At 46.8% G+C, this 14,421-nt stretch overlaps 1 protein-coding gene across 4 annotated transcripts in view; it reads left to right on the forward strand.

Annotated features, from left to right (window-relative positions):
• Positions 1-14,421, forward strand: part of LOC106565901 (rho guanine nucleotide exchange factor 10-like protein) — a 128,592-nt gene that overhangs the window by 34,679 nt on the left and 79,492 nt on the right. For all 4 annotated transcript variants that reach the window (XM_014133570.2, XM_014133569.2, XM_014133567.2 and 1 more), the window contains 4 exons: positions 14-186; positions 3,375-3,490; positions 4,763-4,890; positions 9,860-9,960. In XM_014133570.2, coding sequence (XP_013989045.2) covers positions 14-186; positions 3,375-3,490; positions 4,763-4,890; positions 9,860-9,960 — 518 coding nt within the window. The remainder of the gene's footprint in view (positions 1-13; positions 187-3,374; positions 3,491-4,762; positions 4,891-9,859; positions 9,961-14,421) is intronic.

The following is a 14,421-nucleotide window of genomic DNA, read 5'->3' on the forward strand; positions in this document are numbered from 1 at the left end:
TTTCCACCACCAGGGGGCCCCCTGATATCAGCAGCCTGGTCCCTGTTGGTCCAAAGTACACAATGAAGTGGAGCGCCCCCCTGCTCCAGGTCCAGGTGGTGGAGGTGGGTCAGGAGGCCTTGCAGGCCAAGGATACCTTGTTCCAGCATGGCGGTGCCAAGCACCCTGGCAGTGCCTGTCCCCCAGGTTGGTAAGCCTCCCGAGTCATCCTTCCATGACCTTTCTATCCCTGTTCATCATCTCCTACATGTAGTCCAGTTAATCTCATCACTTGACCAGACTCCTAGTCTCAGCCCCATGGTCTGACTCAGCACAGCCCTCTAATCTGTTTCCTACTGTCAACTGTCCCAGTGAATTCTGGTGACACAGCGCTGTCACTCTGATTGAGGATGTTTGTGAAAAGAATAGCGATGATGGAAAACATTGCCGCACCCTCCACAGTCTCATTTCACTCTCTGATAGACCACAAACATATCTGGAGTGGTGTCATCAATCTGCAGAGATCATTCCCTTCCTCTCCAGCTCCAATTAGAGAAGCAGCAGCACTAGATAGGAATCGAATGGTGCAACAGTCCTTTTATCCCCCCTCACAAAACTCTGTTGCGCATACAGCTTGGTGGAGAGATCCCTGATAAATGTGCAATGGAAAGGAGAAGATACAAAGCCTTATCAGGATGTAATGGAACAGCCTTTTAAAGTTGGAGCTCCATGACTTCAATATTAATGGCGACTTTTACAGTAGCGTCTGACCGTGTCACGCTCAGCGAATAGCAACAGTTTAACAAGGAGGCCAAGATTAGGCTTAGATTCTCTGAAGATTAAGCCTTACAATTTTATAAGTGTACTGCAACACTGTGAGATCATTTAACGGTAAATTTAAAGGTCTATCACTCTCTCTCTCTCTCTCTCTCTCTCTTCCCTGTCTTTTATTAGCCTGTCATGTGTTCGAAAAAAAGCTATGGTTAATTAAAAAATGTTGCACTGGCCCAATGCAAGTCATTCCCTTAATCATGCCTTTCCAGGAATTTTCCTCTGTGCATCTGTTGAATTACTTTCCAGCCTGCCAGTCACACAGACTGGCCCGTCTATTTATAGTTCCCCGTCCCCTGTGATGTAATTCGGCAGGGCGTCCTGCCTAAATCCCACGCTCCCCGGCTTGGCGAGAAATTGACACATTTTTCATCTCTGGCCCTGGTGCCCTCCTTTATTGATGGAGAAGGCTGGCCTTCTGAGAACTACAGGGATCTCTCAATTCTCTCTCTCTCGCTATAAATTCTCTCTCTCTCTCTCTCTTTCTTTCTTTCTTTCTTTCTTTCTTTCTTTCTTTCTTTCTTTCTTTCTTTCTTTCTTTCTTTCTTTCTTTCTTTCTCTCTCTCTGCCCCATTACAGAATTATTATTGTCCCCCATGTTTTATACTTTAGACACTGAAACGAGACTGCAATGCTGCACTTACATGCAGTGAGCTGGTGTGCAGGTTCGGATGGGGATTAGTCTATGTTTTGGTGCATATTTGGACCAATGACTGTATATATTGGGGATTTGGAAGCAGTGGCTGCTGTAAATTCCCTCAGGTTAGTTCCCAGAGCTGGATGCAGCACTAGCTGGACTATAGGCTGAGGATGGATATTCCTGCTGGCTGTTGTTACATGAGGTGGCTGCCCTTGGAAGGATGGGCAGGGGCCCCTGTGGGCTCAGCCCTGCCTTGCTGCGACGTGCCCGGCCGCCACTGTGAATAACCTTGTCTGAGTGTGAAAACCAATCCTGCCACACCAACGGGATTACGCTGGATTACAACTCAGCACATTCACCTCCGGGGCTGAGTCCAACTCCAGGCGTGCGGGGACACAGCGGACCTGTGTGCCAGTGCATCCCAAAGCCTCACAGATACAGGGAAGCCATTGTGTACAGAGGCTCACGGCAGGCACACCTCTTTATATTCAGATGTCTGCTATTGATCGTGTCTCACAGATGACAGATGTCTGTGCCCGTCCGTGTCAGAGATCCCATTAAATCCCCAAAGGTTATAAAGGCTCTCTTTAAGATAACAATACATGCCTCTCTCCACTCGCTGGTTCCCTCTCTGTCTATTTGTGGATACAACCACACACCTAGCCCCTAGCTCCACAAGCCACTAGACTCCCACAAAGGACCATGCTTCAGTAACCTGCCTTTTGACGAAGCTGCACAGCTACTTGATTATGTAGTTGTGGTGACAGCACAGGACAGGACAGCTCCACAGCTACATCTTGCTGCAAATGTAATAACGGCACTCTCCCGGAGCGGTGTGTAGAGATGTGGGCCAGGGCAGTAAGGAGGGAGAATGGGAGTGAGAGGCAGGGCTATTGATCCCCTAAGGTTGGAGACGGAGAATGTGAAGACAGTATGCTCCCAAATTGATTGGTGAATCTCACGTCCAAATGGCCACATTTCTCTATCTGCTTTTTAGTTATACAATCAGACTACAGACTACAGACTACATTCAGATCATTCAACAAATAACGGCAGCGATCGATCCATCAAACATTGAGCTCCTTTGTTACTTCTACTAGTGATTGTAGTTCAGGAAAGTAAAGAATTGCAGTTCCATTGGGGATTGCAATAGTTGTTTGAACTTGAGCTCTCCCTCCCTTTGGCAAATCAGACCATAATTTTATCCTCCTGCTTACAAGCAAAAATTCAGCAAGTACCAGTGATGTACTCAATACAGAAGTGGTCTGATGAAGCAGATGCAATGCTACAGGATTGCTACAGGACCTCTATACCCGGCGGTGTCAGAGGGAGGCCCTAAACATTGTCAAAGACTCCAGCCACCCATGCCATAGACTGTTCTCTCTGCTACCGCACAGCAAGCGGTACCAGTGCACCAAGTTTGGAACCAAAAGGACCCACACTGGACTCTACACACACACACACACACACACACACACACACACACACACACACACACACACACACACACACACACACACACACACACACACACTCACACTCACACTCACAGAGAGCTGTCTATTATATATCCAGTTGCCTAGTCACTTTTCCCCCAGCTATATGTACATAGCTACCTCAATTACCTCGTACCTCTGCACATCGACTTGGTACTGATACTTCCTGTATATAGACATTTTATTTTTACTTGTTATTGTTATTCACTGTGGATTTATTCCTCGTGTCACTATTTCAAAAACATTTTTGGTTTAAATCTTTATCTTTAACTCTGCATTGTTGGAAAAGTACCCGTAAGTATTTCACTGTTAGTCCTCACCTGTTGTTTACGATGCATGTGACAAATAACATTTGATTTGATGTTAATAGTGTAACCTGTTGATGTGTGTACTGTAGCTTGACAGGCCATGTTGTGTTTTGTCCACAGGGAAGGTGATCCTGGGTCCTCCTCGACTCTACCAGGAGCTCCAGGAGCTGCAGCACGACCTGTCTGTGGTAGAGGAGATCTCACTGCTGGTGGGAACGCTACAGGGGACATACCAGGTACACCCCACTACCCCACCCCACTTCACTACTTAGTACACAGCCCAAACCCCAACCTGTGGGTCTACTATAGTAATTTTTCGCACCACTACACAGCCCAGACTGCCTCAGAGTTACCCACAAAAGTCTACTTCCAAATTACCCACTTTAAAAACATGCACTGCAATCTGACCTCCAAAAACACTGCTTTTTACTTAAAATTGATTTCCTTTGCAGCTTGACAAATTATTAATAAAGCTGATATTTCTAAATACTGCTTGCAAATGTAAGGTTGATCAACGGTGATTTGTTTCTACTACAACCCAACTAACTACAGGTCTAAATCCCTGAGAACGCATAATGCTTTGAACATGAACAAAGTGTTATTTTGTAAAATGCTCAGTACTGAACAACAACAAATATGTTAATTACTCATAGATAGAGAAGAAGGGCATTTGGGGTAATCTCTTTCCGGGAAACCTCCACAATGAGATTCAAAATGCAATTCAAATTTGAGCAAAAAAAAGCTACAAATCTTTCTCGAATCATCCATTGATGCCATCATGAATTCATTCAATATCCCCATGCAAACAGTGCCACAATAGTGATCATATGTGAGCCTTCAAATCTGTCACATATCTGAGCCTATCTCCTGAAGAACGGAGTGCCTCTCTCTTGCAGTGAGCTACGCTGTCTTCAAATCAGGACACCTCAGTAGTGTGTCTGTCTGCCATCATGACATTAAAGTTACTGTACATAACATAGTCACAGTGTACTCCAGCAATCACCAAAAAGCCTCTCAGGGAAGGTGGCCTCTGTTTTTAATGACCACAATGTCCTTAGGTGGAGTAAAATCGGCTTTTCTCCATATCACTGATTTTCACACCCCACCCAGTTATAATATAAATGTCCACCAAACAAATATAGGAAATACTTCTGCATGGCTCATTGACTTCAAAAAAGTATTTGATTATATTTAAACAGGAGGACTAAATTGTAAAAGTGGAGTAGGAGATGTGTAAATGTTATATTTGATGGTATGAAAGTGCTTTGGCCATGGGTTGATGAAAGGGTGTATAAATCAGAGCAGTTTTATGAGGAGGGTGTGGTTGGTTCTTTTAATAGAGATTGTATGTCATTATAGTCCATGCATGATGGTGTGACTATAAGCATGGCATACTTATGTTATGGTTGTGAATGGAAGCAGAATAGCATGCACATGGGAGTATGTACTGTAATGTAGCTATATTTTCATGTCACAGCTGAATGTTCTTGTGTGTTTGTGGATCATAGAACCTGAACACGACTGTGGCCCAGGACTGGTGTCTAGCTCTCCAGAGACTCATCCGGATCAAGGAGGATCAGATTCAGAGTGCCAACAAGTGCCGCTTACGCCTGCAGGTGCCTGGAAGACCAGACAAGTGAGTATTACCTCAATATTACTGGGCCTTGTGTTAAAGTCAGCCATACTGTAGTACCATCCAATGTGTGGATTTCATCCACTATCTTCACTCGTGTGATTTTATGATTTAAAGGGGCCAAATTGAACTGCGAGGGCTTGTTTTACACTCCCGCCTTGACTGCAGAAAACAGGTTGCTGGAGAAATAGCCTAATCCATAACTCGGAAAACAGGCCGTCACACGAGCACATAAAGATAATAGCTGGTGACAAGTATTTTAATGTGCCTGAGCGCTAACGTTATGATGATGAAGGAGCCTGATGCTGCGTTCACTTACCCTCAAAGAGCACATTACCTGGCATTATGCTCAGCCAGTGTTAAAAGCCTGCCCCCACCCACCTCTGCCACAGCTGGCTGGCAAATGAGGTCTGGACTGCACACCACGATGGGTCATTAACTGATCGTTACATACAGTATTCACTTCCTTGAGAACTCAAATGGAATAATTGACAGCATTAGCCATGTTATTTTCATAGATTAAATGTGTTTTTCACTTGTTCAGAATCCTTTTTTTAAATGTTATTGTAGTTCACCTCAAGGACACACAGGAAGTGGTCTTTGACTGACAGCTCATTTTGTAATTTTTAGATGTACCAAATCTAAAGGTGGCATAATGGGAGCTTATATAATTCTGGTGAGTCTGAATGTGCTTATCGTATTGTGCTGAAGTGGCTACGGACTCAGCTGAGAGTAGAGGAGGTGGCTCGAGAATGAAGACAGATTAAAGAGGGAGTCGTGCTGTGGCTGCTAGTGTGTGGAGGATGAGAGGAGGAGGAGGGGAGTAGCAGGAACAGGGAGGGAAAGAGACCTTGATCCACCTCCACCACAGGAACATGGCTAGGCAGGGTGACAAAGGGGGACACCTAGCAGTGAAGGCCTAAATGTCCCTATCGAACCTAAGGTGACAGCTTGAGCAGCAGAGCACTGCAGATTGTTACCCCCCCTCTCTGTGGAGCCACACTGGGTCTGCCCGGCCAAGCTGCTTAGTCTATGTTTGGTGTAGTTAGATGTCATGCAGGCAGGTTGGTCCCAGCTTCCCTTTTGATGACTACCCCATCCATGTCATTAGCAGCATCATGGACCAGGGCGGGAGATCCCCTACCCATCTCAGTGAGCAGTATCACATAGTGTAACAGTATTTTTTTGTAGCAGTCTACAGACCTCATTCTGCCAGACAGAGAAGCAGGTTTCTACAGCATTGAGTGGGGGGGGGGGGATGCTTTGAGCAAGTGGAGTCCTATAGAGACCTGGACTCTAGTATAGAGTGTAGATTGTGAGGAGAAGCATGAGATAAAACCTGAGGATGAAAAAGAGAGAGCTCCTTTAGGAGTGAGAGCTGGGCAGGGACTCTGATAGCAGACTAATTGAGGCAAGGCCTCTGTGGCGGGTGGCTGGCTGGTTGCTTGGCAGACAAGGCTGTGGGTTGGAGGTGGCAGGGCCAGCAGAGGGCCTTAGGGCTGGGGGTTGGAGGTGGCAGGGCCAGCAGAGGGCCTTAGGGCTGTGGGTTGGAGGTGGCAGGGCCAGCAGAGGGCCTTAGGGCTGGGGGTTGGAGGTGGCAGGGCCAGCAGAGGGCCTTAGGGCTGGGGGTTGGAGGTGGCAGGGCCAGCAGAGGGCCTTAGGGCTGGGGGTTGGAGGTGGCAGGGCCAGCAGAGGGCCTTAGGGCTGGGGGTTGGAGGTGGCAGGGCCAGCAGAGGGCCTTAGGGCTGGGGGTTGGAGGTGGCAGGGCCAGCAGAGGGCCTTAGGGCTGTGGGTTGGAGGTGGCAGGGCCAGCAGAGGGCCTTAGGGCTGGGGGTTGGAGGTGGCAGGGCCAGCAGAGGGCCTTAGGGCTGGGGGTTGGAGGTGGCAGGGCCAGCAGAGGGCCTTAGGGCTGGGGGTTGGAGGTGGCAGGGCCAGCAGAGGGCCTTAGGGCTGGGGGTTGGAGGTGGCAGGGCCAGCAGAGGGCCTTAGGGCTGGGGGTTGGAGGTGGCAGGGCCAGCAGAGGGCCTTAGGGCTGGGGGTTGGAGGTGGCAGGGCCAGCAGAGGGCCTTAGGGCTGTGGGTTGGAGGTGGCAGGGCCAGCAGAGGGCCTTAGGGCTGGGGGTTGGAGGTGGCAGGGCCAGCATAGGGCCTTAGGGCTGGGGGTTGGAGGTGGCAGGGCCAGCAGAGGGCCTTAGGGCTGGGGGTTGGAGGTGGCAGGGCCAGCAGAGGGCCTTAGGGCTGGGGGTTGGAGGTGGCAGGGCCAGCAGAGGGCCTTAGGCCTGGGGGTTGGTGTTGATACTCTACACAGTCTAGTTGTGTCTCTGTGAGAGTGGTGGTGTTAGTGGGTCCACCGCAGGGCTGTCCTGTACCAAGTTAGTCCCCTCCTGTCAGCCTGGGAGCGTTTCTATCGCCAGGAAGGCAGCACATCACAGCCTCCCCTTCCCTCCATCCCTTCTCACAGAGCAGGGACAGGTTGAGCTGAGGACATGGGGGGAATCTACTGCTGCCGCAAAGGCACCGTGGTATGTGTCAGCACATCGTTAGCACTCGCTTTATCTATGGCTGCTTTAGTATGGCTGTAGGCACACACACACACACAGGCCAAATGTATAAAGAACAGCAATCATGGCTCAATGCCAAGGCTGTGCCAGATGACTCGTGGTTTATTTTCTGTAGGTGTCTCGTCTTTGACTTGCTGCATACCACCTGCATGACTTTTACTCCTCTCTCAATGAACAGCTAAGTTGTGACTTTCCCAGTCCAGCAAGGTCCTGGTCTAGGCACACTGTAGCTCCCACAAGGGCCTCTGACGGACCTCTATCAATATCTGGAGAATAGGTGTGTGCCACCTGCGTGACAGGCTCTCGCTCAGCACTCACTCCAACATCTGTCCCGTCCTCGTGCATTAGTGTCCCATGTGTGCCACAGCAGTGACCCACAGCCATATATCAGCCCGAGTCTAGGCTGCAAGGCTGGGACCTTACTCCACACCACTCGGCTCTGTTCCGCCAGCGTGCCCATGCCTACTTCCTCATTCTGCCCATGTACCAGCACACCAGCACACTTGTCAATCAGCCGGTCTGAGGACTCAGAGTCTGCTCTGTTTAGCATGTTTGGAGCAGTGAGAGCATAGAGTATTACCCTTCCTGGCAATCCGATGAAGGGAGCAGTTTCATTCTCATCTTTCTCCCTCTCTTTCCCCTCTCGCCTCGTCTCTCTCGTTCTTCAGCAAATTGCTTCTGCTGTATTTAAGCAGTGAAGGGTATGAATTACATCTCGGTGTGAAAGCTCCACTTTTGTCAAAGAAGTTGGAGATCTTACTTACATCTTCCTGTCCTTGTCTACTCTCTCGCTCTCACTCTCTCACTCTGTCTGAGTGAAAATGAATTGGGAGCGGGCCGGGCAGCAGGCAGGTATGACAGAAGCAGATTCTCAGGCTGCACACCGTTCTCCACTCAATTACCCTCTAATGATGTCTGAACGGCTGAATGTGAAATGCCTTCCCTTTGTGAGTGTGTGTGTGTGTGTGTGTGTGCGTGCGTGCGTGCGTGTGTCAGGAATGGCTCTTTAACAAGCAGGGCATTGAGTACAGTGACAAATGTACTTTCACTGGCTAAGTGAAGAGAGAGGGAGAGAGATACAGAGACAGAGAGGAATGTATGAGAGCTTCACCTTTAAGATGGGGCCACTTTTCAGGGAAAACAGCTATCCGGAGGCCTGCTGCTGAATCGAGTCACTGGAGATGTGTACTGCTGTTGTATCTTTTAGCCTGGCACTCAACCTGAAGCAAGTAGTATCCATGTCCCTGTTTATTCATGTAGAACAGAAGAAAAACAAACAGGTATTTTGCATATACAGATCTAGGATCTTAAGGTTACCTATATTGTCACAGCAAAATAATCCTGCAACAACAGGATTTGAACATTTAGTCCATAATGTTGCTTGATCAGTGGTTAGGCTATACATGGAACGTGCAGTATTGTTACTATAACCTTGTGTTAGTGTGGATATTCAGTGAATTGATGTAAATCACTAACTCCTAACTCATCTGCAGTGCAGAAACAGTCTCAGCAACAAAAGAGTAATCAAATGAAGATCCTACGTCTGTGCAGACTGCAAGGACGAGAGCCGGGGGACTTGGTGGATGTAGAGAGAGGTAACCTGGTGGCTGGCTCACAGCTGCTGATCTCAGAGTACTGAGCCCCTACCGGATACCTTTGACCTTTAATAGTTCCACACTGAGCTCCCCCCGTTCAAGGATCACGTTATTCCCACATGCAGGACCAGAACGGTCAGCTTTTACCCAGAGTTTAAAAGGCATGTCGAGGGGCAAGGAGCAGAGGGGCTCTTTCTTTGTGTGTTAGCAGCTCATGCTCCCCTCTCATCCCCTCTCTTATCTGATCTGGGCATCTCAGTGCGGAGGTGACTGCACCACAACCTTCAGGGTCAAACGGAGCGCTGCATCATCTGACCTTCACATCACTTCCACTATCCTGATTGAAACGGGGAGAAATGTGCTGTTTGTCACAGCTCCGTGGTTACAGGACTCTGACGCTTTCTTCTCCCTTTCCCTCTCCTCTCTCTCCTCCTCCTGCTCCCAGAAGGGCCTCCAAAGGGGAGGAGTAGGCAGTCTTATAGTACACTAGAATAAAACGACAGTATGTTTTCAGTTTTCCATTGGGGGGTTTGTTTACAACATGTGTAAAATACAGCACAAACCGCTTCAAGAAATCACATAAAAATAACTTTACACAATCAGGAGCCCAGAATTGTATTATCATATAATCCAACCATATCACAATCTCATGACATATCCAAAGAAACCCAAGGCTATTTTCCAGTGCAGTGCATGACCCATAAAACACAAATGGGCTTTTAACTGCTGCTTTGCTGTGGACAGTAGAACAATGATGAGGTCCCCACAGAGCACGAGTCAGGTGTTTTACGTTGTGTGTGTGGGTATTCCCCTCTAGGTCGGGACGTCCCGTCAGCTTCATGGTGGTTTTCAACACCCCCAGTCCCCTCAGCAAGATCTCCTGGGTCAACCGGCTGCACCTGGCCAAGGTCGCACAGCGTGAGTACTACATTACATGACCCTTCCTTACCCTTACTGAAATCAGTGGGGGGTGGATACAAAACACCAGTTACGTACATAGTTACAGCTGCAAATTACACATGGTCAATTGATTTCTGTGGTGTTGTTTAGGCTTTATAGAGTAGTGGTTAAAACATTTAATTTACAAATCCTTGCAAAATAGCAGTAATATACCAGACACGGTGGTTAAGGCACATGCTCCAGCTAAGGCCCTGTGTGGTTTGTTTTATGGTCATTGGCTCAGTGAAAGTCTGGTGATATGTGTTATTGAATCAGATTAACCAAAGACCTCCCTCAGGGATAATGTGTGTGTTCTGTATAATGTGTGCTTGGCCTCAGAGGCTAGGCCATATTGAGCTGAGCATGAAAGCACACTCACAGTCTGAGAGGACTGCACCAGAGCTGGTCCCTTTCCAGCAGGGAGCAGCACTGTGCTTTCCTACTGCCTACCACTCCAGTCTTCCCCTCCCCACTACCGAAAGCCTGGCTGTATAGCCTGACTCCACCCATTGATTCTGGAGACCATCCATTGGGAGGTTCATCAAAGCATGTTCTGATCAACTGGCCCGTGCAGAGCCAGGCAGGGCTACTGCACACGATATTAATCTGATTATTTGGCCATGGTGACACTAGCTTCCCCCCCATCATTCCTATTTCCCCATCACCCCAGGCACTCCCTCCTGACACACGCATACACTCATCCAAACATACACACACACACACATAACCCACTCATGGTTTTGTGTCTATGGTGTTGCTCTCTAAGCGCTCTGATATTGTGTTGCTTGGGCACTGCTCTGTGTGAGGCTGCTTAACTCCCAGAGGCCGTTGGTTTCACAGTAAGCTCCCGCACAGATCTGTAAAGGTTTCAAAGGAAGTTACTGGAACTAGATTAAATACCACAACATGAAATGCATTTTACAGATGAGCAGCCAGAGATGCAATTGAACAACATCCTGTTGTGCAGCCCCAAGGGACAACTCACACAGTGACCGATGGGGCCGATGGGGCCGGGATTACGTGTACTGTTATGTGTTATAGGCTAAAGTCGTGTCTGTTTGGCTATCCCCGGTGTTCGTTTCTCCATCAGAATATCTGAATATCTCTATCTGTCCTCAGAAATGCCAGTGAAAAGACCAATAGAGTGGATCTCTGCATGGTGCTGCAGCTCTCACAGGGTGTGAGGTTGTGTGCTGGAGTACATCTGTAGGCTCTCCAGCAGAGCCTGTGATGTTGTCTGACTGTGTCAGAAAGGAAAAAAAAAAAAAATCACCATTCACCCCTGCCCACTCTTACATCAACAACACAGCAGGAGTACTGATTAGGACATGGGATCTATAGAAACTGTTGCATATAGATAGCTTATAGCAATCATAGCTACCTCCCTACCCATATGATAATCATTTGGTGGTTGCTTATATTTCTCCAGCTTCACACAAGTGGGTATTATACACATGTGAAATGGAAATATGTTTTTTTGCATATACCAACTCCCCCTGAGACACCCTCGGAGAGTGGGCTCATGGCCAGGGTCAGCAGTGAGTCTGGAGCAATTAGGGTTAAGTGCTTTGCTCAAGGGCACATCGACAGATCTTTTCACCTTGTCAGCTCGGGGATTCGAACTAACAACCTTTCTGCTACTGGCCCAATGCTCTAACCACTCGGCTACCTGCAGCTCATTGGACAAAATGCAAAGCCAAATGACTTTCAAAACACATTTTAGTACCATTCTGAAAGCTTTAGTCTGTGTAGTATATTCTCAATCCCATTACCGTAGAAACAAAATGGTTTTCTAAGAGAAGCTAGGACAACAACAGCGTGGAGATGTGGTTTGTTTAGTATTTTGGTTTGAGTTGTTTCCTCCGCTTCCCCAGCTTTTGCCAAGTGCTTGTATCATCCTTTTGGCAGAGCTTTTCAACCTCAGCTCTGAATCCACAATATGGCAATCTATCTTGTAGAAAACAGAGGGTTGTCTTTAATGGAAGTTTCTCTAATGTTAAACATGTAAAGTGTGGTGTACTGCAGGGCAGCTCTCTTGGCCCTCTATTCTTTTCTATTTTTACTAATGACCTACCACTGGCATTAAACAAAGCCTGTGTGTCCATGTATGCTGATGATTCAACAATATACGCATCATCAACCACTGCTAATGAAATCACTGCAACTCTAAACAAACCTAGTGGAGAAGGTGGAAAGTTTTAACCTCTATGGGCTAGAGGTTACTCAACAGCCAGTGTAATCCCGTGGTGCGTTATTCAAATACCTCAAAAATGCAAAAACTTCAATTTTTCAAACATATGACTATTTTACACCATTTTAAAGACAAGACTCTCGTTAATCTAACCACACTGTCCGATTTCAAAAAGGCTTTACAACGAAAGCAAAACATTCGATTATGTCAGCAGAGTACCCAGCCAGAAATAATCAGACACCCATTTTTCAAGCTAGCATATAATGTCACATAAACCCAAACCACAGCTAAATGCAGCACTAACCTTTGATGATCTTCATCAGATGACAACCCTAGGACATTATGTTATACAATACATGCATGTTTTGTTCAATCAAGTTCATATTTATATCAAAAACCAGCTTTTTACATTAGCATGTGACTAGCATGTGACTAGCATTCCCACCGAACACTGCCGGTGAATTTACTAAATTACTCACGATAAACGTTCACAAAAAACATAACAATTATTTTAAGAATTATAGATACAGAACTCCTCTATGCACTCGATATGTCCGATTTTAAAATAGCTTTTCGGTGAAAGCACATTTTGCAATATTCTCAGTAGATAGCCCGGCATCACAGGGCTAGCTATTTAGACATCCAGCAAGTTTAGCCTTCACCAAACTCCGATTTACTATTAGAAAAGTTTGATTACCTTTGGTGTTCTTCATCAGAATGCACTCCCAGGACTGCTACTTCAATAACAAATGTTGGTTTGGTCCCAAATAATCCATTGTTATATCCAAACAGCGGCGTTTTGTTCGTGCGTTCAAGACACTATCCGAAAGGGTAAATAAGCATGGAGCATGGCGCATTTCGTGACAAAAAATTCTAAATATTCCATTACCGTACTTCGAAGCATGTCAACCGCTGTTTAAAATCAATTTTTATGCAATTTTTCTCGTAAAAAAGCGATAATTTTCCGACCGGGAAAGCCTGTATACGTACAAAGAGAGAGAAAATAAATACATCTCGTGCCCTCGTGCACGAGCGTGAGTCTCAGAGTACTCTGACCAGCCACTATCCAAACGCGATAATGTGTTTCAGCCAGAGGCTGCCTCGATATCATTCAGCTTTTTCCCGGGTTCTGAGAGCCTATGGGAGCCGTAGGAAATGTCACGTTACGGCAAAGATCCTCAGTCTTCAATAAACAGAGCCAAAATGAACAACAACTTGTCAGAGAGGGCGCTTCCTGTTTGGAATCTTCTCAGGTTTATGCCTGCCATATGAGTTCTGTTATACTCACAGACACCATTCAAACAGTTCTAGAAACTGTAGGGTGTTTTCTATCCAAAGCCAATAATTATATGCATATTCTAGTTACTGGGCAGGAGTAGTAACCAGATTAAATCGGGTACGTTTTTTATCCGGCCGTGTCAATACTGCCCCCTAGCCCTAACAGGTTAAGTTCCTCAGCGTACACTTCACGGACAAACTGAAATTGTCCACCCACACAGACAGCGTGGTGAAGAAGACTCAACAGAGCCTCTTCAACCTCATGAAGATGAAGAAATTTGGCTTGTCACCAAAAACACACAATCGAGAGCATCCTGTCAGGCTGTATCATCGCCTGGTACAGCAAGTGCTCCGCCCACAACCTTAAGGCTCTCCAGATGGTAGTGAGGTCTGCAACAAGGCATCACCGGGGCAAACTACCTGCCCTCCAGGACACCTACACCACCCGATGTCACAGGAAGGCCAAAAAGATCATCAAGGAAAGCAACCACCCGAGCCACGACCTGTTCACCCCGCTATCATCCAGAAGGCGAGGTCAGTACAGGTGCATCAAAGCTGGGACTGAGAGACTGAAAAACAGCTTCTATCTCAAGGCCATCAGACTGTTAAACAGCCATCACTAACATTGAGTGGCTGCTGCCAACATACTGACTCAAATCTCTAGCCACTTTAATAATAAAAAAATTGGATGTAATAAATGTATCACTAGTCACTTTAAACAATGCCACTTTATATAATGTTTACATACCCTAACCCTACATTACTCATCTCATATATATATACTGTATTCTATATTATCTACTACATCTTGCCTATGCCGTTCGGCCATCGCTCATCCATATATTATATGTACATTTTCTTATTCATTCCTTTACACTTGTGTGTAAAAGGTAGTTGTTGTGAAATTGTTAGATTACTTGTTAGATTACTGCATGGTCGGAACTAGAAGCACAAGCATTTCGCTACACTCG

Source organism: Salmo salar, chromosome ssa12 (genome assembly GCF_905237065.1).
Source record: "Salmo salar chromosome ssa12, Ssal_v3.1, whole genome shotgun sequence".
NCBI classification, from domain to species: Eukaryota; Metazoa; Chordata; class Actinopteri; order Salmoniformes; family Salmonidae; genus Salmo; species Salmo salar.